Genomic DNA, 25,376 nt, shown 5'->3' with positions numbered 1-25,376 from the left:
GAAAACGAGCATTGGGGCAAGGTGCCCGCGACTGTTTATCTACCATTTACTGTACAACTGTGATTTTGGACACCTAACCTCTCAGCCTCAGTTCTCTCATCTGTAAATTGGGCATGATTTCAGTGCCATCGCGATAGCGTTGTGAGGGTTAAATGAGCTCACGTCAAATGCTTACTTATCAAAAGCCTGTTCCGCAGTCAGCGCTCAATAAATATTTGCGTTTATTGCATTCCTTGGGCTGGCGTTTGAGGGGAGAAGGGAAATGGAATTAGAGTTAGTGGGCGACGCGGCCGAGCAAGGATCCTACATGCTCAAAAAGAACGGCACCATCGAAAACCAGCGACTGACTGTTCCTTTACCACCGCTTCTCGTAAGACGGCTGGCGGAAGCCCCGCCTCTGGCCCTTCTAGCTACGCCGACTCTGTGATAGCGAACCATAGAGTGGCGGAAGCGGCCCATCCCCTTCCTCTCTCGTTCCAAAGGCTTGGCGAAGCTTCTGCGGGTTTCTCTGGCGCGGAGAATTGTGGGGTTGCTGGGCGACCCGGGCGCAGAGAAGAGGAACCGCGGGCCACTGAATAGGCTTCCAAGATGATGGTGAGTGGTGTCTTGCGCATCTGGCTCCATCCGCTGCCATCTGGTCAGTAGCTGGCGCCGCCTGGCCGGGGCCGGTCCAGTAGGACCTACCCCCCGCCCCCGCCAGCCTACTGCCTCGATCCTTCCCCCGAGCCCTGTCTGTGGGTGATCCCGGCCCGCCGCCGTCTGGTGGGCCCGGGCACGGAGCAGGGGCCCTCGAAGAGGGTGGTGTGGGGCTCAAGAGGAGGCTCTGGTCTGGCCGGCTGGGGACTGCAAATCCCAGGGTGCTTCGGGGCCGCGAACCCGCATCGGCCACCCAGTTTTCTGAGCCCCCATAATCATGACCTGGGTTAAATGACTGCGGGTTGAGCGTGCATACGCGGTCGAGGGCCAAACTAGGAAGCTCTGGCTGCCCTGGAAAATGCGGATGTGAAGCGGGTGCTTCCTAGAACCTGCAGAGGCAGCATGGGGACCTTATGTCGGGCCGAGCCCAAGGTCTCAACTGTGGTCGCTCACTGCTCCCCGCCTGCTGCTGCGTAAATGGAAACAGATCTCTCCGCTCGTACTTTAATTAACTCACTCGTTCATTAAGCAAACGCATTATTTATTACCTACTGAATGTACCAGGCTCTGCTGGTTGTCGGAGGTCCACCTCCTCAGCCAGGAGAATAGGTAGGGCAGATGGGGACACTGCATCAGAGGTGGGAAGACCTGGCCTCTGACTCCGACCCTGTCTGCGCCTCCAGATGTGACATTAGGCGGCTTTTCTAGTTGGCCACCTAACTCTGGTTCTTGTTTTCTTAAGTTAGGGAGGTTGGTGAATCCTGGAGTGTCTCTGTAGCCCTCCTCCCCTCCCCGCTTCCATGGCGTCCGTTTTTCCATCTCAGCTGCACATACCTTACATGGGTCCCAAAGCACCTCGGTGGTGTCTCCTGAGTTGCTGTTGAACAGGGTCAGCTTTTAAGTGTTTGAAGCAAAACCCTAAGGTACTGCTCCCTGTGCACTTGGCAGTTCACTCGTTCATTTTAGCCTCTCAATCCAACTCAGTTCTCTGTTCTTTTCCTGCTTCCTCAGCTTATCCCTGACCTAGTAGATGTCAAACTGACCCTTATGAGGTGTTCATTGTGGCCAAATGCCCTGTGAATCCCACCTGTACCCAAGATAGAAGGAACCTGGCATTAATCTGTATTCCCTCTCCCTTTCGTACCTCCAGTACTGCCTTTTTCAGTCCATCTTCAACGTTACTGTTCCTGAAGTCATCTTCATCTTGTGTGCAGAGGCAGCATAGTAGAGCAGTGGAGAGTAAGGGCTTTGGAGCTACACTGAATGCCTAGGTTCGTAACTAGCTCTGCCACTTACTAGGTGTGTGCCTTTGAGCATGGTATTACATTTCTGGCCCTCAGTCTGTTAAAGGGGATTAAATGAATGAATACATATGAAGTGCCCATCAGGTAGGAACACTCAGCATGTTAGCTAGTCTGCTAGGTGGTTGCTTGCCTTTTCGTCCCTGTAATCCACCTTCCTGCCAAGGCTACCATAAGAGTTTTGGTTGGCCTTTAAAGAACTGGGGATCAGAACCAAGATTCTTCTGACTGGTGATAAGACCCTTCACCAAGAGGCTCCAGACCACCACCTTGGGTTTTTCCTGAACTGACGTCTTTCCTGTTTCTTTGCTGTATTGACCAATTATAGCTATCCTTTTGGTGTGTGAAACTTCAGTCACTAAGAATTCTCCTTGCTGTTATTGAATTGGTACTTGATATTCTGGAAGCCTTCTGTGATTGAGAGGTAAAAGGGTTCCCCAGAAAGCTCAGTCTTTGGTACAGCCGTACAGAATGTATGCTTGCCTTTGTGGTATTGAGCACTGCATGACTTAGAATATGAACACCTGTTGTTTTATAGAGCGTCACGCTTAATAATGCTTAATAAAAGTTTTTAAGGAGGATGAAGAAGAAGACTATTAAGCTGAAATTACCAAGCCTTCCATGATACCCTTGGCAGATTACTGGATTCTGCTGTTGTTTCTTTACTTGAGTAAAAATGTGGTTGGAAAATAACTTAGGGACAGAAGCTGGGCTTTCCATAGCAGTGCTTGCCCCCGGGAAACTGACAGAAGAGGACCCATCCTGATTGACCTGGCTTGGCTCAATCCAGCCCTGCCACCTTTCCCTCCTTAAATGATCTCTGTACCCAGGCTGCCATTTCTGTAGGGCCTTTAAAGCGTAGGGAACTTGGGGACAACGTGGTGAGCTGCTTCCAAGCCCTCCTTGCTTTGTACTTAAGAATTTTCAGTGAATTTAGTATCACCATGATGCCGATGCTTTTCCAAAAATAACTGACTGCCACCTTATTTCACGGCTTGTATAAAGCATTTTCAAGTGTAGTTGACCCTTGAAGAATTCGGGGGTTAGGAGGCCTGACTCCACTCAGTTGAAAATTTGCATATGATTTAGTCAGCCCTCCATATCCGGGGTTCCTCTGTATCCGAGGATTCAACCAACCTCAGATAGTGTAATACTGTAGTATTTACTATTGAAAAAACATCCAGGTATAAATGGATCCACACAGTTCAAACCCATGCTCTTCAAGGGTCAGTTGATATGTAACAGTTGGATTTTCAGCACCAAAAGCTTCTGTATATTGTTTCGTATGTGACCAAATCTAGGCATTCTACACATTGAGATTAGTGTACTCCTTACCTTTGGGAAGCTTGTACTTTAAGATGGATGGCAATATAAACATTGTGCTCAAGAAGGAGCAGAGAGTGTTGGGATCCCCTGTTCCCAATGCTCATGTTAACGGCTGTTGAGAAAATTTGGAAGAATGGAGACTCTGAGGAGTTGCCGGCCTGGTGGTAAAGTGGTTTTGGTAGAACGGGGCAGTGTGGCTCTTGTTGGTGGGGGTACAATTTGGAGGTAGAGGGAGAAAAAGTTTATAAAAACATTGGATAAGTTAGCCTTGGAGAGGTGAAAGAATCTGTTGTCAAAGGAAATAGGAAGGGATTAAGACTCAAGTTGGTTTTTGATTTAAAACGTAGGACTTCATCCGGGGCAGGGTTGGACCAGAGGTGACTTGAGGTTGCCCTGAGGAATGATTTAGCAGGACTGGGAGAAGGTGGGGCTTTTTTGGGGACACAGCTTTCCTTGTGAGGAACCCGAAGGAAAGCTGAGAGTATAGAGAAGCCATTTCTTGCCACCAAACCTGGGATTCTACCATGAAAAGGAAGGAATTTTCCTTCCAGTATTCTTTAAAAAAAAAAAAAAAAGTAATGTGTGATATCTTTGTTAGAAAAAGTTGAAACAAAACAAAATATCCAAGTGTCAAAACTTTCTTTACTTACCACTCTTACTCATTAGAGTTTGTTGTACATTTTTCCAGCCTGTTTTTATGCATTTGCACATTATATCTTGCCTCTTCTTACCCATTTTCTATAGTTGTTTTTTGGTTTTTTCCCAGTGTAAATTAGACTATGCCATTCCTCTGCTAAAAGCCTTTCCAGGGCTTCCCTTCTTTGTAGGACTAAAATCTAAACTCCTTACGATAGTCTGTAAGTGAGTAGTGACCTGGTTCCTACCTGCTTCTTCAGCCTCATTCCAGTCTTCCACTTACTCACTACCCTCCAGCTACACTGGCCAAAGGAGTCGAATTTTTAAAGAAACTGCTCAGTTAATGTGGAGTCAGCCTCATGGGTTGCTCGACTTTGTAGTGTGTGAATTCCTGGCTCCTTTTTGTTGGGCTGAAACAGCCCTGTGCTTTCCTATGCCTTCCCTGCTCAGGCACCTGAAGTACCCCCTAGGGGTGGACATGGGCAGTGATTTTCAAACTTTATATTGTAACCCACAGGAAAAAATAAATTTCAAAGCATAGCGTAATAGCACACGCATAACTAACATAACAAAAATGTTGCAACAGTATTTATCCTTAATTTGTTTTATACACATGAAATCAGTCACAAATGCGGGGAAGTCTGGGCCTGGTTCATGAGCTCATCTCTGAAGGCACAGGCTTGGATGCAGAGAGAAAGCAGTCTTGTGTGCTAAGCTAAGGAATTACTGTCTGCTAATGGTCACTGGAGCAAAGGAACCTAAGCAGCTGCTTTAAAATAAGCAGGTATCCCTGTCTTCCCAGAGTTTTTAAAGCAGTTCCACAGATAAAGCCTCTACGAGAACAGTGACTGTTCTGGAGACCAATGCAAAATAGAGAAAAACTTGTTTAGGGTATCTGGTTGGAGATTAGTCACAAGGAGGCTTTATGGACCCAGCATGAGAGAGGGAAAGATTGCTGTACAAATTAGATTTGTTGTCATTTTGTGAGGCGGACAAAGGTGCCATTTGTTTCTCTGCCTAGCCATTTCCCTACACTCCAGCTAAACATCATTGGTAAAGCTGTCTGCCTGGGCATCTCCAGGACAACATCTGAAGCTGTTAACACCTCATGTTTTGCATCAGTGCCCCATCTACTTCTCTACAATTAAGCTCTAATGCAGATAAATGAATGCTTGCTGGAGGGTGAACACTGAGCGTGGCCTGCTTCCTCCTGTGACGTGGCCTAATTCCTTAAAACAGGGAATAAAGTCAGAAGTTGAAGGGGCTATGCTTATGCAGTTGGGCACTGGAGAACACATTTGATTTGTTCTTTTTACTAAATCAGTGCTTCTCAAACCATTTTCTGGCACACCTGCAAGTATGCTATCTCTGGAGGTAGAGGCAGTTTAAGGAATTGATATAGTGCATGGACAGTGGAGGAATGTGGTTTAAAAGGGCCTCCAGATATATTTCTGTTATTGGGGAGATGAGAGCATTTTTCCTCTCCCTCCATAAGTCTTATGTAATGAATGATTATTTTTTTAAAAAACCATTCAATTGCTCTTTCTTCTCTAGCCCACACCAGTTATCCTGTTGAAAGAGGGGACTGATAGCTCCCAAGGCATCCCCCAGCTTGTAAGTAACATCAGTGCCTGCCAGGTGATTGCTGAGGCTGTAAGAACTACCCTGGGCCCCCGTGGTATGGACAAGCTCATTGTGGATGGCCGAGGTAAGTCTGCAGAGTTCCTCAGGCCAGTTGCAGAAGAGGAGGCTCCCCCGGAGTGTTTGGGGCTAGCAGAGGTTGGCATTAGAAATTGCTGTGGCCTCTCCCATTGCGGAGCACAGGCTCAGCGGCCATGGCCCATGGGCCCAGCTGCTCCGCGGCATGTGGGATCTTCCTGGACTGGGGCACGAACCCGTGTCCCCTGCATTGGCAGGCGGACTCCCAACCACTGCGCCACCAGGGAAGCCCAGAAATCTCACTGCTTTTAAGACCTCTGAAGGATTGCTCACTGTGAAGCAGTTTCTTTTCAGACATTGTCCTGAATCCTGAGCCCCCTGGGAATATATGGGAGAAGCCTGGTTCAGGAGCCTGTTGCCTTGTAGAGAGATTTAGCCTAGAAACACTATGGAATCTTCCAGAGTTGCCTGTGGTCACTCCCATTGGATCATGTTGCCAAGACAAATTCCCCCTTATGTTTTAGTATATTAATTTACAAGTGAAATACTAGGGTATCAACTGTTAAGAATATCTAAATGATTATTCTTATTTTTTAAAATGTTTTCTACATCCAGTAGAGGTGTGCTCTTTGCTCTTCAAGGAAAATCAGGAGTTCATGGTCTTTGGAATGTGTGATTTTAGGTGGCCCTTTTTGCACAGAGCTAACTCTAAAAAGATCAGTTCATTCCCACCATGAGCCCCTCTGTCCCATCCCAATAATGTGTATATGGGCTCCAAGTCCAACTAGAAGACAGAATTTAAGAAAAGGTCTTTACATTTTTACTTTGTGTTTGTTCCTTTTAAGGCAAAGCAACAATTTCTAATGATGGGGCCACAATTCTAAAACTCCTTGATGTTGTCCATCCTGCAGCAAAGACTTTAGTGGACATTGCCAAATCCCAAGATGCTGAGGTAGGAAAATCAAGCCTATGTGTTTCAGTGAAACACATGCCTGCTTGCTCCTTTGCTCTCCTTTCTTTAAAAATTTTGATTTTATGTCTAAAATTATAATTTCACAAGTAGTTGCTTGCGAAAATATTTAGGTGGAATTAATAGTCTTTAAAAATTCCTGCTGATCCACTGTGTGTGGCTGAGATCTTAAGATCAGGCCTGTGTGCTGTCATTCATTTGAATTGCTCAGTAAATAATTTAACCTCTAATCTGTTGGTTGCCTTATAAGATGGGGCTGGAGACTGTTTCCAGTTTACCTTTCTTTTTAAAAGAAAATATTTTTATGGTGGTAAAATATACGTAGCCTAGAACTTACCATCTTAATGTGTGCAAATCAGTGACATTAACTCGTCTGCCTTTTAAAAAACCATTTCTGACACTGGAGTCTTGATAATAAATGTTGAGAGAGACAAGTTTGCATTTCAGAGTATTACAGATATGTCCTGAAGTTATATCAAAAGGTCTGTTAGGACCCAGTAGCCTGTAAAACAGTATGGGTTATATAAAATTAAAGTGAGAAGAGTATAGATTTGATTGGTTAATATTTTCAACAAAGGAATTTTGTTCAGGAATTTGGCAGCTTAAACCCTTCGCCGCAGTAACCATTTTTTCTCCCTGAAGTCCCTTATATTATACAATGGACATAAGTGAATAAAAAATAAGTATCTTTTAAATCAGAGGTTAGCTAGTTTTTTTAAAAGCTCTTATTCTTAAAAGAGAGAGAGAAAGCTCTTATTCTTTTCCTCCTTCATTAAAAATAAGGTTTAGATCCTATCATAGAAAATAGCTATGTAAGAAAGATTAGCAGACTAGTGATCTGCTAATTCCAAATAGTGTTTAAAATAAAAAGGACCTTAGCTGGTCCTTAGAGGTTTGTTTTGTAAACTCCTGTAGTATTTTGTAATCCTTAAAGAATATTTATCTCATACTTCTTGCTACTATGGTTATTTGTGACATGTGAGCATTGTATTATAAGCATCTCTGGAACTGTCTTACTCATCATAGTATCTTGTCCGTAATAAATAAGTTCTTGGCTAATATACATATATGATTTCATATTCTGGGGAAATTTGTCCAAATCAGCTCTCTTTGGAGAATGGCCTGGCTGGGGAATTAATTTTGTGGCCCAGGACCATTTGATGGGATGAATACCTATCAACCAACACCTTTCTTCTACTTGTTGCAAAAAGCTGTGCTTCCCAGAAAAGGCTTAATATCCATTTAAACAGTCCCCAGTTTAAATGGGTAGATTGCTTAAAAAGTGGAGTTTTGGAGCTTTATCCCTGAACATGAGAAAACGTGAATTTACTATCATCCTCTTCCAGGTCGGTGATGGCACCACCTCAGTGACCCTGCTGGCTGCAGAGTTTCTGAAGCAGGTGAAACCCTATGTGGAGGAAGGTTTGCACCCACAGATCATCATCCGAGCTTTCCGCACTGCCACTCAGTTGGTATGGGAGTGCTGGTGAACTTGGGCGCTTTGTGCACCTTTCTGTTTCTCTTAGGATACTATCTTTATTGGGGTGTGGAGGGACTGGGAACAAGGTTCCTTGGACATTTTCTGAATTCTGCTGCCTAGGAATCTCAGTTCTACCATTCAGTAGCTTTTGACTAGGTATATTACTTAATCTCTTTAAGCCTCAGGTTTCCTGATAGACTATGATACTAAGCTCTTGGTGAGAGCTGTTTTTGTTTTTATCAAGTACTTCGTGGCACATCTTGAGACCTTGCTTTTATTGACCTTTGACTTTCATTCTGTAACCTGGGGTAAGTCAGTTCCTCTATGCCTTACTTTGTCTCTTTACTATCTCTGTTTTGGGGTGGTGGCATTAAAACGAAATCATACATGAGAAGTAAGTATGAACGGATATCTTTTGAAAAAGATGGCTTTGAAAAGATACCATGTTTAACATACAAATATGTGTATCGTATATAACATACCTAATTAATATATAAAGTGCTAAAAGTTGTCACAGGTGCTGTTTGTAAGCCAGAAAATTTGGCCTAATTTAGTGTCATAGTGTGTTTCCATTCATTTGTTTTAGTGTGTTACCTGCAGATCCAGAGCTGAATCCTGATGTACCCTGATGATTCTTCAGAACTATACCTACTCTACATTTCTAACTTTGGGCATTTTCTAAACTATAGAGATTTATATTTTTCTGGGCAGCTACAAGACTTAGAAATGTTGTTTCAGCTTTGGAGTAGAAATGCTTGAGATTTGGGAGCAGACAGATTAGGGACTAGCAGGAGCGATTGGGACACACTTCTCCAGTTTGTCTTGAGCATGAGAGACTCACCCAGCTTGTGTTCTTGGCAGGCGGTTAACAAGATCAAAGAGATTGCCGTCACTGTGAAGAAGGAAGATAAAGTGTAAGTTTGCAGTGAACTTTGTCAGAACGTTGACTTCCCCGTGGCCAAATTGAATGCAGAAGCAAGTGGAATCCTTGCATGACCTGGGGCTGTTTGGCTCTTGCTAGACCTCTGGCTGTGCCCCAGCCCATGCATTACAAAAGAGGCTGTAGGTTGTAGTTTAAAAGCTATCACTCATAAGGTCTTTGACTGCAGTCACCGGCTGTCACTGATAATCTGCCCTAAAGATACAGAAGATGAAATTGTTGAGGGCTGAGTTTAGAGACTAGAACAGAAACTCTCCATATTGCAGTAGAGTCAGGTAAGAGGGGCTTTCAAGGCCTGATGCAGGTCCCACCCTTGTGTCCCAGGGAGCAGAGGAAGCTGCTAGAGAAATGTGCCGTGACTGCTCTGAGCTCCAAGCTGATCTCCCAGCAGAAAGCCTTCTTCGCGAAGATGGTGGTGGATGCGGTGATGATGCTCGATGACTTGCTGCAACTTAAAATGATTGGAATCAAGAAGGTTCAGGGTGGAGCCCTAGAGGTGAGCCTGCTGTGGCCTCCCTAGGAGGCGCTTGCTTTCACATTGACCCTTCAGACAGCTTGGTGTAGGAGAGCACACGGTACAGGAACAGAGAATGCATGCTGGGCTGGAAGGCAGACTGGAGCTGTTCCCCATACTGCTGCTACAGGCTTCTGTAGGTGCATTTTGTAACCTCTGCAGACCTATATTTACTTGTCAGTAGAGTGGAAGATTGAACTGGCTGATTTTAAGAATCTCATTGTTAATGTGGGAGGGGGATAGGGCTAGCTCTGATAAATTATCTAAAACCCTCAATAAATATATGAGAAGTACATTTCAGTCCCTTCTTCTCCAAGTGATATGGCCAACCTCTCCCTTCTTTTATTCATTAATTTTGAATAGATAATACATACTTCAAACTGTTTAGAATTCCTAAAGGAAAAAACAAATGTCCCCTACACCACTCCTGCCCCAGATACAGCCACCAGTTAACTCTGTGTGTGTGTGTGTGTGTGTGTGTGTGTGTGTGTGTGTGTGTGTGTGTGTGTGTGTGTCTGTGTCCGTGTCCCTGTCCGTGTCCCTCTTCTTCCAGAAGTACTCTGCATCTGTAAGTACAAATGTAAATATTGTTTTCTTAAACAAATGCTCACTTGTAATACATAGTGTTCTGCAACTTGCTTTTGTCTACTTAACAACATATTTTTTCACTTATTTAAATTTAAATAGAGACATGTTGGCTAGTGGCCACTGTATTGCACAGCATAACTATAACTTTGTTCTTTTTTAACACAGAAGTATCTGTCTGGAAACCTTCTTTGATGTTGGTGTCTCCATGTTGGACCTTTTCTAGTCTTTGGCCTGCTCTACTTCTTACTTTACTCTTCCTTGGTGACCTCAGCCTGAGGTGATTTGGACAGGACAAGACCTGCTTGAAATATTATATCCTGGCCCTTTACTTTTTGTTCTTTGAAGTCTTTGGAGGGACTTCTACCCCCTCCAAATTGCATTTCATTCTGTCCACCTCCCTCTTCCTCCTGTCATGGCACATGTCAGTGGGATGAGGTTCTCTTTATATAATAAAGCTGTGAGGAATCTGGAGGTCATCTGAGCCATTCCCCATCTTCAGCCCCCACTACCACTCGTGTTTCCGCCCATTCTTTGCATCATGGCTTGCCGACTTTGTCTTTACACACTGCTTTGATAGCAATATTCCATTTCCTCCTGGGCCTTCCTACTCCCGTAAACCCTTGAGATGAGATTGGCATTCACTAAACTAGGGATCAGAACTAATAATCTTATCTGGTGAGAAAGCCAGGGGCTCCAAGCCACACACATGTTCTTCAGACTGTCCCACATCTCTTAAATGCATGTAAAACCCTTAACACAATACTTGACACACAATTCACTAAATGGTGGTAGTAATTATTTACTTGTTCTCAGGATTAACTGAAAACTTCCTGATATATATATCTTCAGCCTTTACCTCTCTCTTGAGCTTCACACTCCTGGATCTCACTGCTACTGAACTCATTATCTCATCCTCCAAACCTGTAATATTTTCTGTATTCCTTGATATAGCTGCTATCACCACCATTATTCAGTCACTCAACCCAGAAGTCTAGGGTCATCCTTAAAAATATTTCCAATTCCCCCCAACCTGTTGATCACTGTTGTTTATTTTACCTACCAATTTGTTGTTTCCTAAGTCTGTCTCTTTTACTAGACCATTGTCCTGGTAGTGGTCACTCTTCCTCCAGTCTTGCATCCCCTAAGTCCATTCTATTTTTTGTTGCAGCGTGAAGTTCCCCAGTTTACACTCTGTGTGTAAAGCATTGTGGGGTTCCACATTGTGTACAGGATAAGAGTCAGGCCTTAGCAGAGCCTTTAAGATTCTCCTAAACTGGTCCCTGCCCTCTTTATTTTGTAGTCCAGCAACTGCAGGTAGCTTTTCATCCCCTGATTGCACCACACTGCCTCTGTCTTTTGGGAACATCTCTTTCTTTTTTCTGTTTGACTAATTTCTGCTTATCCATCTTGATTCAGCTCAGGCATCACCCCCTTTAGGAGGCTGTGGATTTGAATGATGTAGCAATCTGTTTCACCGAAAGGCTACAGTATTATAGACTAGGCTTGTAGATTAGCACTAGCAGAGAACATATAGGTCGTTGAACTGAATACACTATTTAAAAAAATTTATTTTTTTGACGTATAGTTGATTTACAATGTTGTGTTAATTTCTGCTGTACAATAAAGTGATTCAGTTATACATATATATGTATATATTCTTTTTCATACTCTTTTCTGTTATGGTTTACCACAGGATACTGGATATAGTTTCCTGTGCTATATAGTAGGACCTTGTTGTTTATCCATTCTATATATAATAGTTTGCATCTGCTAATCCCAAATTCCCAATCCATCCTCCCCCTTGGCAGCCACAAGTCTGTTTTCCATGTCTGTGAGTGTTTCTGTTTCTTAGATGAGTTCATTTGTGTCATATTTTAGATTCCACATGTAAGTGATATCATATGGTATTTGTCTTTTTCTTTCTGACTTACTTCACATACTGAATACACCCTTCTTTACGGAGTGGGAAATGACTAGGTTTTTTAGTAAGAAAGAGATCTGAGATTTGAACCTGTCTTCTGATACTGCTGAAGCCACTCCCGAGTGCAACATGCTTTCTATTATGCCCTGCTATTAAATCCACCCCACAGCAAGCTCTGTTATGGAACAAGTGGTAGTAGTTCATATTCTGAGGGATCAAGATGGGAATAGCCACAATGACAGCCTGGGAACTGCAGGAAATTTCTGACCCTTAGGACCTTTTGTTTTCATCTCCTGGAAGGAGGAAGCACCTAGGCTACAGCACACAGGTATGTGTGTGCTCGTGTGCAGTACCGGTAGGGAGGGGTATGTGTATGTATGTGTAGAAGACTGGGAGGTGGGGAGTTGGGATCAAAGTGCATCCCTTGGCACCTGCTTTGGAAGTCAGTCTTAGAGAACAGCCCAAACAGGCCTTTACCATGCTTAGTCTCTGCAAGCAAACTGGTTTTCCTTATACTGAAGGCACAACCAAAATATGCTCTGTATTTTTCCTAGCTTTTAGGATGATGGAAAAACTTTGTTACAACAGTGAAATAAAAACATGGTTAACTCTTTCAGGTTCACAGAAATGGACATGCATTATTAGTCCAGCACACCACTAACTTGATTTCATTTCATGCCAGTACTGAACTATTGAACTGTTTGTTTTTTTAAACAGGAGTCCCAGCTTGTAGCTGGCGTTGCATTCAAGAAGACTTTCTCTTATGCTGGGTTTGAAATGCAACCCAAAAAGTACCATAATCCAATGATTGCCCTTTTAAATGTTGAGCTCGAGCTGAAAGCTGAGAAGGATAATGCGGAAATCAGAGTCCACACAGTTGAGGTAGGCCCTACCAGCTGGCAGTGGCATGGAAATGGGCAACATTCTGGGCCATAGCCTTGGACCTTTGTGGCCATCTTGGGCTTAGCTTTGTTTCTCAGGTACCTTATGGGCTCCTTTCTCCTCCTATCCCCCTAAGTATTAATGTCTAAATACTGGGTCCACTTCTTTTCTCACTCTATGCTCTCTCTCAGTGACCTGGACCTGAGGAGGTTTGGATAGGGCAAACATGCTGAAATATTATCCTCTGGCCCCAGGGAAGGGGCTTGCAGGGGCCTCTCAGCTATATAGTGAGCCCAGTATTTTGATTCCTCTTATTTGGGCAGATGTGAACTCTGCCCTTTCTATACTGGGTCCCGTGTTGCAGGGACAGGTGTGCTCCCAACATTGATATCACCAAGGCTGTCTCTGGAGGTAGCAGTGTCACCCAGCTGTAAGCAAGTATTCTTGGAAAATGTATCCCCAACACAGAATGGCCTTTGGGGGAAAGGGTCTTGTCATTGGTAACTCCATGGGTGCAGTGCCTCAGAGGAGCTGGAACTCAGCTGGGCTAAAGTAGGTCTCGCACCGTAGCAAGTGCTAGCTCTGGAGTAGCTCCCAGTCCTGGGGTTACTTTCTGCCTTTGTGTTTGAAAGTTTTAGGTGACTCTTAAGTTACCTTATAGGGTCCTTGTATATTTGGACTGAGAGGAGGCTATTCTGTTTATCCCTGTTAATTCCCAAATAAATCAGTGTATTTTATTTGGCAGGGGTGTGTTATATTTTAACATACCGTATAGGCTAACCTCCACTCCAAAGCATCCTCATCCTTTTCTGGGTCTCTTCAGGATTATCAGGCAATTGTTGATGCTGAATGGAACATTCTTTATGACAAGTTAGAGAGGATCCATCACTCTGGAGCCAAAGTCGTCTTGTCCAAACTCCCCATTGGGGACGTGGCCACCCAGTACTTTGCTGACAGGGACATGTTCTGTGCTGGCCGAGTGCCGGAGGAGGACCTGAAGAGGACAATGATGGTAACCAAACTTTCACAGGCTGCTTCTTGGTCTTTGTGGCCCCAGGGGGGTTTTCACTTACCCCTGGTGTACTGGAGTGATTGGTATGTGAATCTAGACCTGTGTTCTTAACTCTTTTTGCCATGAAACACTCCAGTTCCAGTGTGTATATGCTCGGTATACAAGAGTTAATCTAACCAAACAAGTCAGGGAAGCTGATTTGTAAGGAAACCTAGCAGTAGGGCTACGATTAGCTGGCTAAACTCCAGGCTGGATGCTTCCGGCCAGGTTTCCTCCCTTTCTTCTTGAGCATCTCACCAAAGATGCTTCAGGTCTAAAGCACTGATCCTGACTTCAGTCGCTGGGCCCAAAGCACCCTAGTTTAGGGGAGGGGGTAGTGGGTGAAACAGAGGGTCACCATCTCCTTTTAACCAGGCTTGTTTGCCCTTCGTGTGTCTTAGCTCTGTTTTTTCTCCTCTTCCAGAGGGAGCCTGGAGGTCAAGGGTGAGAGTGGGTCATCCAGTGAGGAGAGCTCCGGGGCACCATGGCAGTCTAACATGGGAATTGGCTTTAAGACTAAGTGGCAGGAAGCTCACTTCTGGCCTCGTGTGAGCCTTCACTGCTAGATGATGTTGTCTTGTGTTCCTCAGGCTTGCGGAGGCTCCATCCAGACCAGTGTGAACGCTCTATCATCAGATGTTCTGGGCCGCTGCCAGGTCTTTGAAGAGACCCAGATTGGAGGCGAGAGGTGAGCAGTAGGCCTGGGCTCCCTGTTTGCTTAGCTCACGAGACCTGCCTGATGGCCTTCTGCCATCTTTGGGGTGTGGTGTATATATAGCACATGCTATTTATTCTCTTCTGAGGTCTTATATCTCATGGGGCATAAAGAGCTCGGATATATAGAGTGTTTTGGGAGGGAAGAAGATCAAGTTGGGTCTAAAGTCTGATTCCACATCTTTTATGCCCCTGTGGTACAGCCCTAGACCTTCCCAAGAACATGTCTTTCAGAGTGGGCTTGGAGAACCTTAGTGGGGAACAGAAGAGCAGCTGCTGAGTGTTGGGAGGACTTGGTAAGGTTAGAACACAGCAGGTTGGCAGCAGAAAGGAGTTCACAAGTATGATTTGACCCTGGGTGTAGGTACAATTTCTTCAAAGGCTGCCCCAAGGCCAAGACTTGTACTATCATTCTCCGTGGTGGCGCTGAGCAGTTTATGGAGGAGACAGAGCGGTCCCTACACGACGCCATCATGATTGTCAGAAGGGCCATCAAGGTACTAGGCTGGGAGCTTCCAGCCTGCACAGCTCACTCTGCCTCTTGAGCTGTTGAGACCCTGGATTTGTGTGGTGATTCCTTCCCTGTATAACTTGTGTCCTTCCATGTGGGGCATGTGGGCCCTGATTTGTCTCACAGATGATAAAGAAACAGCCTCAGTCTCTCAAAATAAGTCATGCTGCCTTAAAAGCTAAGACTTGTTCTTGTGAGCAGCTGTGGAGCTGATAGAGTCAGCCATCCCAGGGATTGTGCCAGTGCCCTCAAGCTACAGGTGACCTTGAAGATGGTCAGAAACCATAAGGTTCGCCAGATTGAAGTTGGGATGTGCTAGACAAGGTCCATGTCTGGGCTTCCTGGGGCTTGGGCTGAGGGAGGGAATGTGGAACCAGCCCTCTTTCTGGGCTAGACGGCCTATTGACTGAACGGCCTAATTTGGCCAGGGCTGGAGCTTAGACCTCGGGACCCCTTGCATTTAGTGGTGGGTCTGGTCTCTGCAGAATGATTCAGTGGTGGCTGGTGGCGGCGCCATTGAGATGGAGCTCTCCAAGTACCTGCGAGATTACTCAAGGACCATTCCAGGAAAACAGCAGCTATTGATTGGGGCCTATGCCAAGGCATTGGAAATTATCCCACGCCAGCTGTGTGACAACGCTGGCTTTGATGCCACAAACATCCTCAACAAGCTGCGGGCTCGGCACGCCCAGGTGGGTTATTCCTCTCCTCCGGGTCCAGGGACTGGGTGGACGGGGCTAGATTCTGAGTGTGTGTTGTGCTTACTCAAGCTCTGTGTGGTCAGCCCAGGTGATAGTGCTGGAACCAAACCCAGTACCAACTGCCTGCCTCCTCTGAGGTCAGAAGGAAAGACCAGTGCTGGAACTGGTGGTTCCAGGGTTTGTTCAGTGCTTCCAAGAGTCTGATCACTCCTCACGGTGCAGAGAGAGGAACCAAAGGAACCCTGTGGCCTTCTGCCTGGAAGCACATACCGTGTGTACTGGGTTCCTTGGTGGTGAAGCACTCCAGGGCCCTGTTGACAGCAGTCCAGCCATGGCTCTACCACCTCCAAGTTGTGATCTCTCTGAGAATTTAATTTGTTCATCTGCTGTTTAGCAAATACTCATTTAGAGATGTTTCTTAAATGCTGTCTGTTAAATGCTCAGTGCGGTGACAGCAGCATTAAGTGAGTGACTTAGTTTCTGACTTGTGTTAAAACTTTAAGTAAGTCACTCTCTGCGTCTGTTTCCTTGTCTGTAAAATCGGGACTAATGGAAGCAATGAGATAAGGGATTGGAAAGTGTTCCTCTTGAAAAGCCTGGTTTGACATACACAGTCCTCAGGTGACCTGAGGATGGGGCCTCCCTAAAAGCCAGCAGCTTGCCTGGGAGAGGGCCTGGAGGTCTTCTGTGGTCAGCACTTCTCAGGTTGGGGGTGGGGGAGGGGTGGGAAGAGGCTTCCAGGCTCCTGTTGTAATGCCACCTTCCTCAGGGAGATGCCAGCTGGTTCAGAGAACCTGAAGATTCCTAACAATCCAAGTCATTCAGAGGGTGTGCAAGAAGAAATTTGAGAGCAGTTCCATGTCACTTTCCCTCTTTTTCTGCTCTTTCAGGGGGGCATGTGGTATGGCGTGGACATCAACAATGAGGACATTGCTGACAACTTTGAGGCCTTCGTGTGGGAGCCAGCTATGGTGCGGATCAATGCCCTGACTGCAGCCTCTGAGGCTGCGTGCCTCATTGTGTCTGTAGATGAAACCATCAAGAACCCTCGCTCAACAGTGGATGTTCCCCCAGCTGCTGGCCGGGGCCGAGGTCGTGGCCACCCCCATTGAGTGGCACCCCAGCTCTCACTGCAGGCTGCCTGCAGGCTGTGCTCACTCTGTCTTGGTGAAATGGTATTACAAGGAAGGGGTAGTATTTGGCCCACTCTGCTCTCACTGGAGGTTATTTAAATAAAACTTAAAAGACTTAGAATTCATTTTGCAAATTATTTGGGCACAGGAGTTGTACTCATACATGTCTTGACTGCAGCTCAGAATTGTAGCTTTATATGTACTCACCCAACAGGTAGAAAAGAGAAAATCATCTTCCCTCTTGGGCTGAGTCCTTCACAACCTCTAGTCATTGTTAGGCAGAGTGTAGGTCCACTCTGCCAGGGGAGGAGCTCCACCTGAGTAGCCCCTGTCTGGAAGTTTAGCTTTGGTGGTTTTCTCAGTCCTAGCAGTGGCTGGGGGGCGTGGAGTTGCTTCCTTTTCTTCTGACATCACCTTATTTAGCCCTGGCCTCGCCTGGCTCTGCTGCCAGGGTTTCTCTGGGTTTGAGTTAAATGCATTACATTACCTTGTCTACCCCCTTCTACTTCCGTATTCTTTTGGCTTAGTCTTTTCATCCCTCTTTTTCAAGATCTTGAGGTTTGAGGGCTTTCGGAGGAATGTTTCGGAGAGGACAGGTCCTTTCTAAACTCTTGTGACTTCTTAGAAGTAAGTCCATTGAGGAGGAGGCTGAAGGAGCCACCCGGTCTTCTCACTTCAGCCACCAGTGGTCCTTTCTGCTGTCTTCTGACCAGAGGAAGTTTAGAACAGCCAGCACGGATAAAATTGGCGGTCTAACTGCTTCCTTGTTTATTGCTAGTTCTGAGAGTTGGCCTGCAGCTACCTGTAATTAATAGGAAGCTTCTGCTCCCTGAATCTGGGAAGTGATTTTTTAAAAAATCTCTTGAGTTCCAGCCAAGTCAGATGAACTCAAAAGCAGAATGGGGGTGGTGGCAGGTCCAGACTTCGGAGTTTGGCATCCCTCCTAACTTGATGGTCTGTAAGTAAATTTTTTTCAGCCGTTCTACCTGTATAACGGTAATAGCTGACTCAGAGTTGTGGGGATAAATTGTCTACTTGTTTGATGCTAGAGCCACACACAGTTTAAGCCTAAACACCTGTTCTTTTTTCTGATTTTAAATGTTTCAAGACCTGAGTAATTAAATCAGTGGGGCAGCCCCATTTTGTAAAATGGGAAAGTTGAGCCAGATCATGATGGGGAACTGGTCTCCATCAGGCCAAAGTCGGATTGGCGGCCAGAGCATCCTAAGGTTACCAAGCCAGTGAGGGGATGGGCAAGCGTGTGCTGTTCCTGCTATATTTGTGCTGGGGTTGACCTTAAAGATGGCTTCTCCTGGCTGAGAGCCAGAAGGGACACCCTGAGGCTCTTTATCTGCCTGCACACACTGAAAGCTGTGGCACGGTCAGTAACCTGCATGGCCTTCCTCCAGCAATGATGTCTACTGTCCTGATACAGGTCTTCCTAATGCTTCAGTTCACCTCACTGATGCCATTCAGATCATCCACCTCCTTCCTACCTCAGTGCATTTCAGCTGAAGGAATGTTTGGTGACAGACTGGGAAATGTGGCCACCTACCATTTACTTCCCTGAGGCAGATATGATTCCAGTTTCACCATCTTTTATTGGATACAGAGCCACAAATTCTGATGCCCATTTGAGTCCTTTTAAATACATACGCTCGGGTACATTCAGCAAAGGGCATCTATGGGTGATGTGGAGCAAAGTGCTGGGATGGTGATGCCTGGGTGGGGCAGAAAAGTGGGGCCAGGGAAGGCCCCCTGGGGGCTGGAGGTACTGGCGCCACTTCGGGAACAAAACCAAAAAATGCTCTCCACCCCTCTGCCTGATGTGCTTGGGGTGAGGGAAGCTCCCTTCTCACAGCTCAGGCCCACTGCAGCCTGGCTGTGCAGGGAACGCAGGGCCTGGGGCCAGTTGTGGAGGTCCCCGCCAGCAGGGCTCACTAGAGCCAGGCCTACTGGCACTAGCCATGAGGCGAGTCTGCCTCTGCATGCGAGACCCCTGCCAGGGCAAAGCTGAGGCCTGGGGCCCTGGCAGCAGTGGCAGACAAGGCTCGGACTTGTGGCGGGGAAGCCTGCCTGATTGTCGGGGCACTCTTGGGACTGGCCAGGGTCCCAAGGGGTTGGGGTCAGACTAGGAGCTGGTTGCCTTAGTTGGCCCTGGTATTCTGATCTTCACCCAATCCTAAACCTTATCCTCAGGCAAGGCTGTAGATGCACACACTTGTCCAGGAATAAATAACACACACAATACACAGCAATATATACAGAAATGGGGCCTGGGACAAGGCTGGGTGAGAAAGCACAGCCACCAGGGGTAAAAAGAGAAGTGCCAGGCCCCTGGGGGAGGGAAGTTACACTCATCAGGGACTGATGGGCTGGGACAGATCCCACTGGTATAAGTTAACTCCTCTGGGCACTTGGGCCCTGCACCCAATCACCATCTCTCCTGTTTTCATCCCAAGTCCACCAGGAACTGGGTCTTTGGCACCAATAGTCCCTCTGGAAAGATCTTCAACTTAGCGCCCAAGAGGGACTGGGGCATGGGCAGCTCCCCACCGGCAGCCCAGAGGACTAGAGACCAGGACCAGGGGGACAGGCGCGACCCAAAGGCAAAGGACAGAGTCAAACCTTGGAGCAGCAGGCCTTGGGAAGGAGGTGGCGCTTTTTTTTTTTTTTTTCCCCAGCAATTGCTGAGGGACTGGCTCAAACTCCACTCTCATGGGACTAGGAAAACATGAGCTGCCTTGGTCCTTAGGTGGTCTCCTGGCCAGTGAAAAGCCATGGTTCTGGGTAGCCCACTTTCTCTCCCTCAGGGATGCAGATACAGCATCTCCTTTGTTCTCTGCCAGTGCTGTGCGGAGGCAGCCTGAATAAAGCATGATACACTCAAGCCAAATACCCCAAGCCTCCCAGGCGCTGGGCTGGCAAGGAGAGGTGGTAAGGACACCAAGTGGCCATCACCCATGGGGCCTCTACACATGCTGGGACCCCTGGAGCAGGGCCTGTGTTGGCTTGCTCTCACAGATACTCCTCTTTTGCACCTCATCAAGGTGTGAGATGTGGAAGAGGGCTCTCCTGTGGGTGAGTGAAGGATAAGGTGCTCCTAGGGACGGCCAGGCCCTCCACATCCCTGTTCGCCACCCTCAGCCCTAGCTGTGTGCTTGCCAGAGAAGTGAACAAAAGCTCTCCACTCAGCAGCAGGACTCAGCCCCCTGAGGAGAGGCAAAAATAGCGTCAAGCTGCTGGGGAGCCCGCAAACCCGCCAGTTCTCAGGGCACGTATGAAGGCCAGGGCACGCGAGTCTGTCAGCTCCAGGTGTGCAGCGGTACAGGCTGTGACCCCTCGTTCCCATGGACCTGTGCAATATGCTCCCCACACAGCCCTTACACACTCAGCTAGAAAATACAGGGCGGGGGGCTTGGTGGGTTTCCTGGAAACAGCCATACTTGAGGCAAACTTCCCACCAGCAGGAGAAGGGAGTCTTGTTCACTCTGCTGCCCCAGTGCCGGTGGTGCCCAGCGCTACTGCACAGAAGGAACCTACGACAACCGTCAGGCCTCTCAGCACCACCTTTCTCCCACCCAAGCCTGCTGCCTGTGCACCCTGACCTCTCCCAGAACTGATGCCAGGCATTCCAGCAGGCATCTTCCCAGGGAGAAATTGCCCAAAGCCTTGTATTCAGGGATGGAGGCTACCTAGGGCAGAAAAAGCCCCTCAGTAGGACAGGCTCAGGCCAAGCAGGGCATCCCTTTGTGCTTTGTCCGGGAGACATCCTGGGGTCACAGGGGGCAGGGGCTATGGAGGGAGGATGCAGCTGGCAAAGCAGAACAGACACACCCAGGGCACCCAGGGCAACCAGGCCGAGTGGACCTCCACCTCCGTTCCAGGCCCCAGAACAGGGGAAAGGTGTGCTTCTCCTTCGTGACTCCTGGGGACAGGGCTGGGGAGGTAAGAGCCAATGGAACTAGCTGCTCTGGGGTGGGGATGCCACACAGACAAGGCTTCATGCAGGACTGGACAAGGAGTTGCCAACATGCCACCGTTGGTATTTGGTGTCTTCAAAGGGCAGGGCCCGAACAAGCCACGGGAGGAAAATCATCAACAATGAAAACAGCCAGGACACAGCTGAGTGGGGAGCCAGGAGAGCTGGGTACACTTCTGATCCTGTGGGGTTCCCAGCTCTGGAGGCCTCGTTGCAGGGCAACCAACCCAGAGCAGGGCTGATGTCCGTGCCAGGTTATGGCAGAAAGTTGGGTTTCTGGAAAGGACTGAGAAACTAGAGGAGCCCAGCCCCAGCCAGCTAATGATTAGGGCTGAGAGCCCACCCTGTAACAGGAGAGAAGGAAACCCTAAGATGGACCTAGATCAATGTTTGAAAGAACTTTCCGAATGAAGGTCGGCAGGACCCACGGCCTTTGCGCCACTGTGGGAGTCCTGAGAGGTGGAACTGGGGAGACCTGAGTCTTTAGAGCCATAGTGCCAGGACCTAGCCCTCTGGGAACCGTGCAAGGGTCAGTGAAAGCCCCCACTTGCATTTTAAGTCAGTGGTTCTGGCTCAGGTCCCAGCACTGCCCCTGGCAGAAGACCCCCAACACAGCCCTCAGCCTGTGAGGCCAGTGGAGATTGAGGAGGGAGGCAAGTCCAGTGAGGCGGGGGCTCTTCCTCATTCTTGGCCCCATGGGTCTGGCTCCCTACCAAAGCCACATCTTTAAGCAAGCTAGCCAGATGAGGAAGCAAACTAAACCACCCTCCTTCTGGACTCCTCCATGCCCTAGCACAGAGGGCAGCCTAGTGATTCCCTCTCACACAGCCTTGGGAACCCAAAGACCATCAGATTCCTGCCCAAGCACCCAGATTAGAAGTACATTCCTTGAGGACAGGAACTGCTGACACCGTTTCCCAGAGACTCGGGATTGGTGGAAGTTATAGAAACATGCACCTTTTAGCTCTGAATTTAGTTCTGGTGTGTCGTGGGTATGTGGTGGCTGGGAGGGAATCTTGTCTTTTCTACAGCAATAAAAACGTGAAGTTTTCTCTACCTTGGTGGGGTGGTCTCGATATCCTGGGGAGAAGTTCTGGACGAACGTCTTGCCCTTCCACGCCCACCCCACTACCTCGCTGCACCCCTACCTCTCACTTTCGGCTGGCCGCATCCCCAGACCCCTAGGGTTATCCCTGGAAAATACGGACCCAGAGCCCCAACGGGCTGCCTGGAGGGGGTGCCCCACAGAAGGCTGGGACACGGCAGGGGAAAGAGAAGAGCCCTCCTTGCCAAGTCCGAGCTGCCTTGTGGAGCAACCCTCTGGCCTGGAGCTTAACAGAGGCTCCCGACCAGGAGGCTGGGCCTCACAAAGGGGAGCCCTGCCCCAGCAGCCCCAGCGGCCGAGGCGCCACTGGTGGTTATTGCAGATCTTCAGGGCGATGACACCAAGTGCTGGTGGGACTCAGCTCTTTGCTGACTGGGCCCAGAAAGCTGCTTCAGCTGGGGTTGGGGTGGGAGTCGGGGGGCAGCTGTCCAAGCCCCTGCCCTGGAGAGGCAGTGCTCAGGGTCAGGCCTCTTGCTCCACTGTCCCAGCAGGACAGGAGACTGACAACCCCTCCCCGGAAGCCAGGGATAACACTAGGCCTCCAAAGGTCTAGTACAAATCAGGGTCCCTCTGGAGGTCCAAAGAGAGTGCCCTGGTGTGGGGCTGGCAGGGGCCCTGCCGCCCCCCACCCGGGTTAGCAGCCGCCTTCCACCTTGATGTGCAGGATCTTAGAGAAGCCGGGCCTCCGCCGTAGGGCCTGTAGACCAAACCTGCGTTAGTTCCCCTCAGGGCAGACAGGTGGAGCCCTCCCTTCAAATACCCAGGTCACCAACCCCAACCTAGGGATGCCACTGGGGGTCTTGGGCAGCCTCAGAGACAGCTGCTCACCTGGAGTTTTGTCACCATGTCCTCAAACAGCTTCTGGGCCTCAGGGCTGCTGGGCTCTTTGAAATAATCGGCAATCCCAATCTGGACCACAATGGACTTGAGGTTCCGGCAGATGCCTGGGAAAAGGTAAGATGGGGGCCCATGCCTGATCTGGGCAATGGGGCTGTCTTCTCTCCTTTTACTAATTAACAGAATCAGAACCCTCTGAGAGACAGTCGTGTGCCAGGCACTGGGAGCAGATCCATGCTGCCCCGGACTCAACTGGGCAAGGGGAGAAGGTGGAGGGTGAGGTCAAAGAGCAGAGGCTGTGGTGGACTCTGGGAGGACGAGTGGACAACAGCCAGTTGTGCAGGGGTTCTAGCAACTTCCCTGGCAGAGGAGACCGCTGTGCTCTGGTCTGGGCATGTGGAAATGAATTACAAGGACGGAGTGGCTGAGGTTAGGCTGACGGATCTCAGCTGGAGCACTGGAAGGGGGGAGGCAGGGAACAAATAAGCGGGGAGCAGAGGGCTTAAGGGACTGGACGTTGCCATGAAGTCAGGGGAGGAGAAGCAAGAAGGTCAGGAGGCTGAGAGGATTCTAAAGGTTATGATTTTGGAGGCCAAGGAGTTAGTTCTGGTGGTCAGTCCAGGGCGGGGCCCTGAGGCTGAATTGGGGGAATAGGATCCTGGAGATGATAAGAAGGTCGAGGAACCTTCAGTGCTCAGGACGTGAGGTCCTGCCAGGGGCCAAATGGTCCCTGATGATGGTCTACCCTTGGGCGTGTGTAGCCCCAGCTGGGTACCTGTGTCCTTAATGAAGGTGGAGGAATGACTGGGAGGGGAGTGGGGGCTGGAGGGAGGCAGGGGCCAGCGGAGGTGTGTGTGTAAGCCCCCTGAGAACTGTTCTAGGGGGCTCACACACATTATCTCATTAATCCTCCCACTCATTCGGTTTAGAAGTCAGCTTAAAAGATGGGGATACAGGGCTTCCCTGGTGACGCAGTGGTTGAGAGGCCGCCTGCCAACGCAGGGGACACGGGTTCGTGCCCCGGTCCGGGAGGATCCCACATGCCGCGGAGTGGCTGGGCCCGTGAGCCATGGCCGCAGAGCCTGCGCGTCCGGAGCCTGTGCTCCGCAACGAGAGAGGCCACAACAGTGAGAGGCCCGCGTACCACAAAAAAAAAAAAAAAAAAAAAAAAAGATGCAGATACAGAACCCAAGAGAAGTACAGTAATTTGCCCAAAGTCACACAGCTAACAATCAGTAGAGCCAGAACTGAGACCTAGGTCAGCCAGTTCCAGAACCCATCTGTTCTGCCTTTGCCCTTGGCTGGAGGCTCGTGTGGGGGTAGATGGTACTGAACAGCTCATGCCTCCAGCGTGCACAGAGCACAGGGCAATACAAATCCACTGAATGGAACCATTTGGGTCAGATGCTGGCAGGTCTTAAATGCCACACTGGCCTCAGAAGGCACTGGTGGCAAAGCCAGGACTAGAACCCTGGTCAATCTGACCCCAGTGCTGGTGTTTGCTGACTAGGAGCGAGAGGGAGTCGGTTATGCTACTTGCTGACAAGACATGGTAAGAGGCGACACTGGGACCCCACCCCACGCTACCCATCACTCACTGTTGAAATGCAGCAGGGCCTTGGGGGTGACAGGGGTGGCCGTGAGCACCAACATCTCCAGTCCCTTCAGGCCTTCCCGGCAGACCTCAGCCGCCACCTCCTGGGTGATCTCCGACACGTGGTCCAGCTCCAGGACCTGCAGTCGCATGCAGTTTCTCGCTAGGAAGAGGGAAGAAGAGGCAAGGTCCTGCTGACAAACAACCCCAGGTCACCTCCTGCCACCACCCAGGCTGCAGCCCCGAGTCCCTCTGGGATTTCAGTGTTGCATCCACGCCCGCTTCCCATCACCCCCTACCCCAGTCCCAAGGAAAGACTCACCAAGTGATGCCAGGCCCTGCACCCCACAGCCAGCACCCCCGACCCCCAGGGCCCGGAGGTGGGGCCAACAGCGACCGATCATCTGTAGGCAGCGGTTACTGAAGCGCGTGGGCTGCTGGCTGGAGAACAGGGTGGAGGGAGGGCTGTCAGGGAAGCCCCTGGCTGCATGATACCCTGAGCCTGCTCCTCTGTCAGGACCCACCCCTCAAAGGCGAGGCCCCACCAACCACCCAGCTGTTCAAGTCAGAAACCTGGGATCTTCCCTGACTCCTCCCCCTCACCTCCTGCCAAGACCTGCAGACTCTGATTCCTGAATAACTCTTCAACCCACAGTTCAGACCACCATCCATATTCATCTGAGTATACAACCAGTCTCCCTGTCAGTTCATCCAGCAGCTGCTGACAGCCAGCCACGCACTCCCATATCCTTTCACTCAGTCATTCAACGGAAGCTTCGCAAGTGCCTGTCACGACCAAGAACAATTGAGCTGGGCCCTGGGGACACAGTGGTGACACAGAGACATGGTCCCTGCCTCCAAGAGGTGGGCAGGGGCGGGGGGGGGGGGGGTGGAC

General features: G+C 48.8%; 2 protein-coding genes across 3 annotated transcripts in view; one reads left to right on the top strand and one right to left on the bottom strand.

Moving 5' to 3' along the window:
- The first annotated feature begins 428 nt into the window (after window positions 1–428).
- Window positions 429–17,084, top strand: CCT7 (chaperonin containing TCP1 subunit 7). 2 transcript variants are annotated; one of them, XM_024764004.1, is made up of 12 exons: window positions 429–594; window positions 5,454–5,607; window positions 6,404–6,510; window positions 7,875–8,000; window positions 8,870–8,922; window positions 9,273–9,444; window positions 12,689–12,853; window positions 13,677–13,865; window positions 14,495–14,592; window positions 14,983–15,115; window positions 15,615–15,821; window positions 16,721–17,084. In XM_024764004.1, the coding sequence occupies exons 1-12, from the start codon at window positions 589–591 to the stop codon at window positions 16,940–16,942; spliced, it is 1,632 nt and encodes a 543-aa protein (XP_024619772.1). In that variant the 5' UTR covers window positions 429–588; the 3' UTR covers window positions 16,943–17,084. The 2 variants fall into 2 exon arrangements, with proteins under 2 accessions (XP_024619772.1, XP_024619773.1); XM_024764005.1 differs by lacking the exons at window positions 429–594; window positions 5,454–5,607; window positions 6,404–6,510; window positions 8,870–8,922 and having other exon boundaries at window positions 7,939–8,000.
- Window positions 17,085–22,684: 5,600 nt separating this feature from the next.
- The window catches only part of FBXO41 (F-box protein 41), a 9,581-nt gene continuing 6,889 nt past the window's right edge, over window positions 22,685–25,376 (bottom strand). Inside the window, exons 10-13 of the mRNA XM_024764013.1 lie at window positions 24,804–24,922; window positions 24,486–24,644; window positions 22,879–22,994; window positions 22,685–22,747 (exon numbers count right to left, since the gene is read on the bottom strand). Of these exons, the coding sequence (XP_024619781.1) occupies window positions 22,685–22,747; window positions 22,879–22,994; window positions 24,486–24,644; window positions 24,804–24,922 (457 nt within the window). The remainder of the gene's footprint in view (window positions 22,748–22,878; window positions 22,995–24,485; window positions 24,645–24,803; window positions 24,923–25,376) is intronic.

The sequence above is a fragment of the Neophocaena asiaeorientalis genome, unplaced genomic scaffold (genome assembly GCF_003031525.2).
Source record: "Neophocaena asiaeorientalis asiaeorientalis breed wild unplaced genomic scaffold, Neophocaena_asiaeorientalis_V1.1 scaffold337, whole genome shotgun sequence".
NCBI lineage: Eukaryota > Metazoa > Chordata > Mammalia > Artiodactyla > Phocoenidae > Neophocaena > Neophocaena asiaeorientalis.
This window is presented reverse-complemented; position numbering and strand designations above follow the sequence as displayed.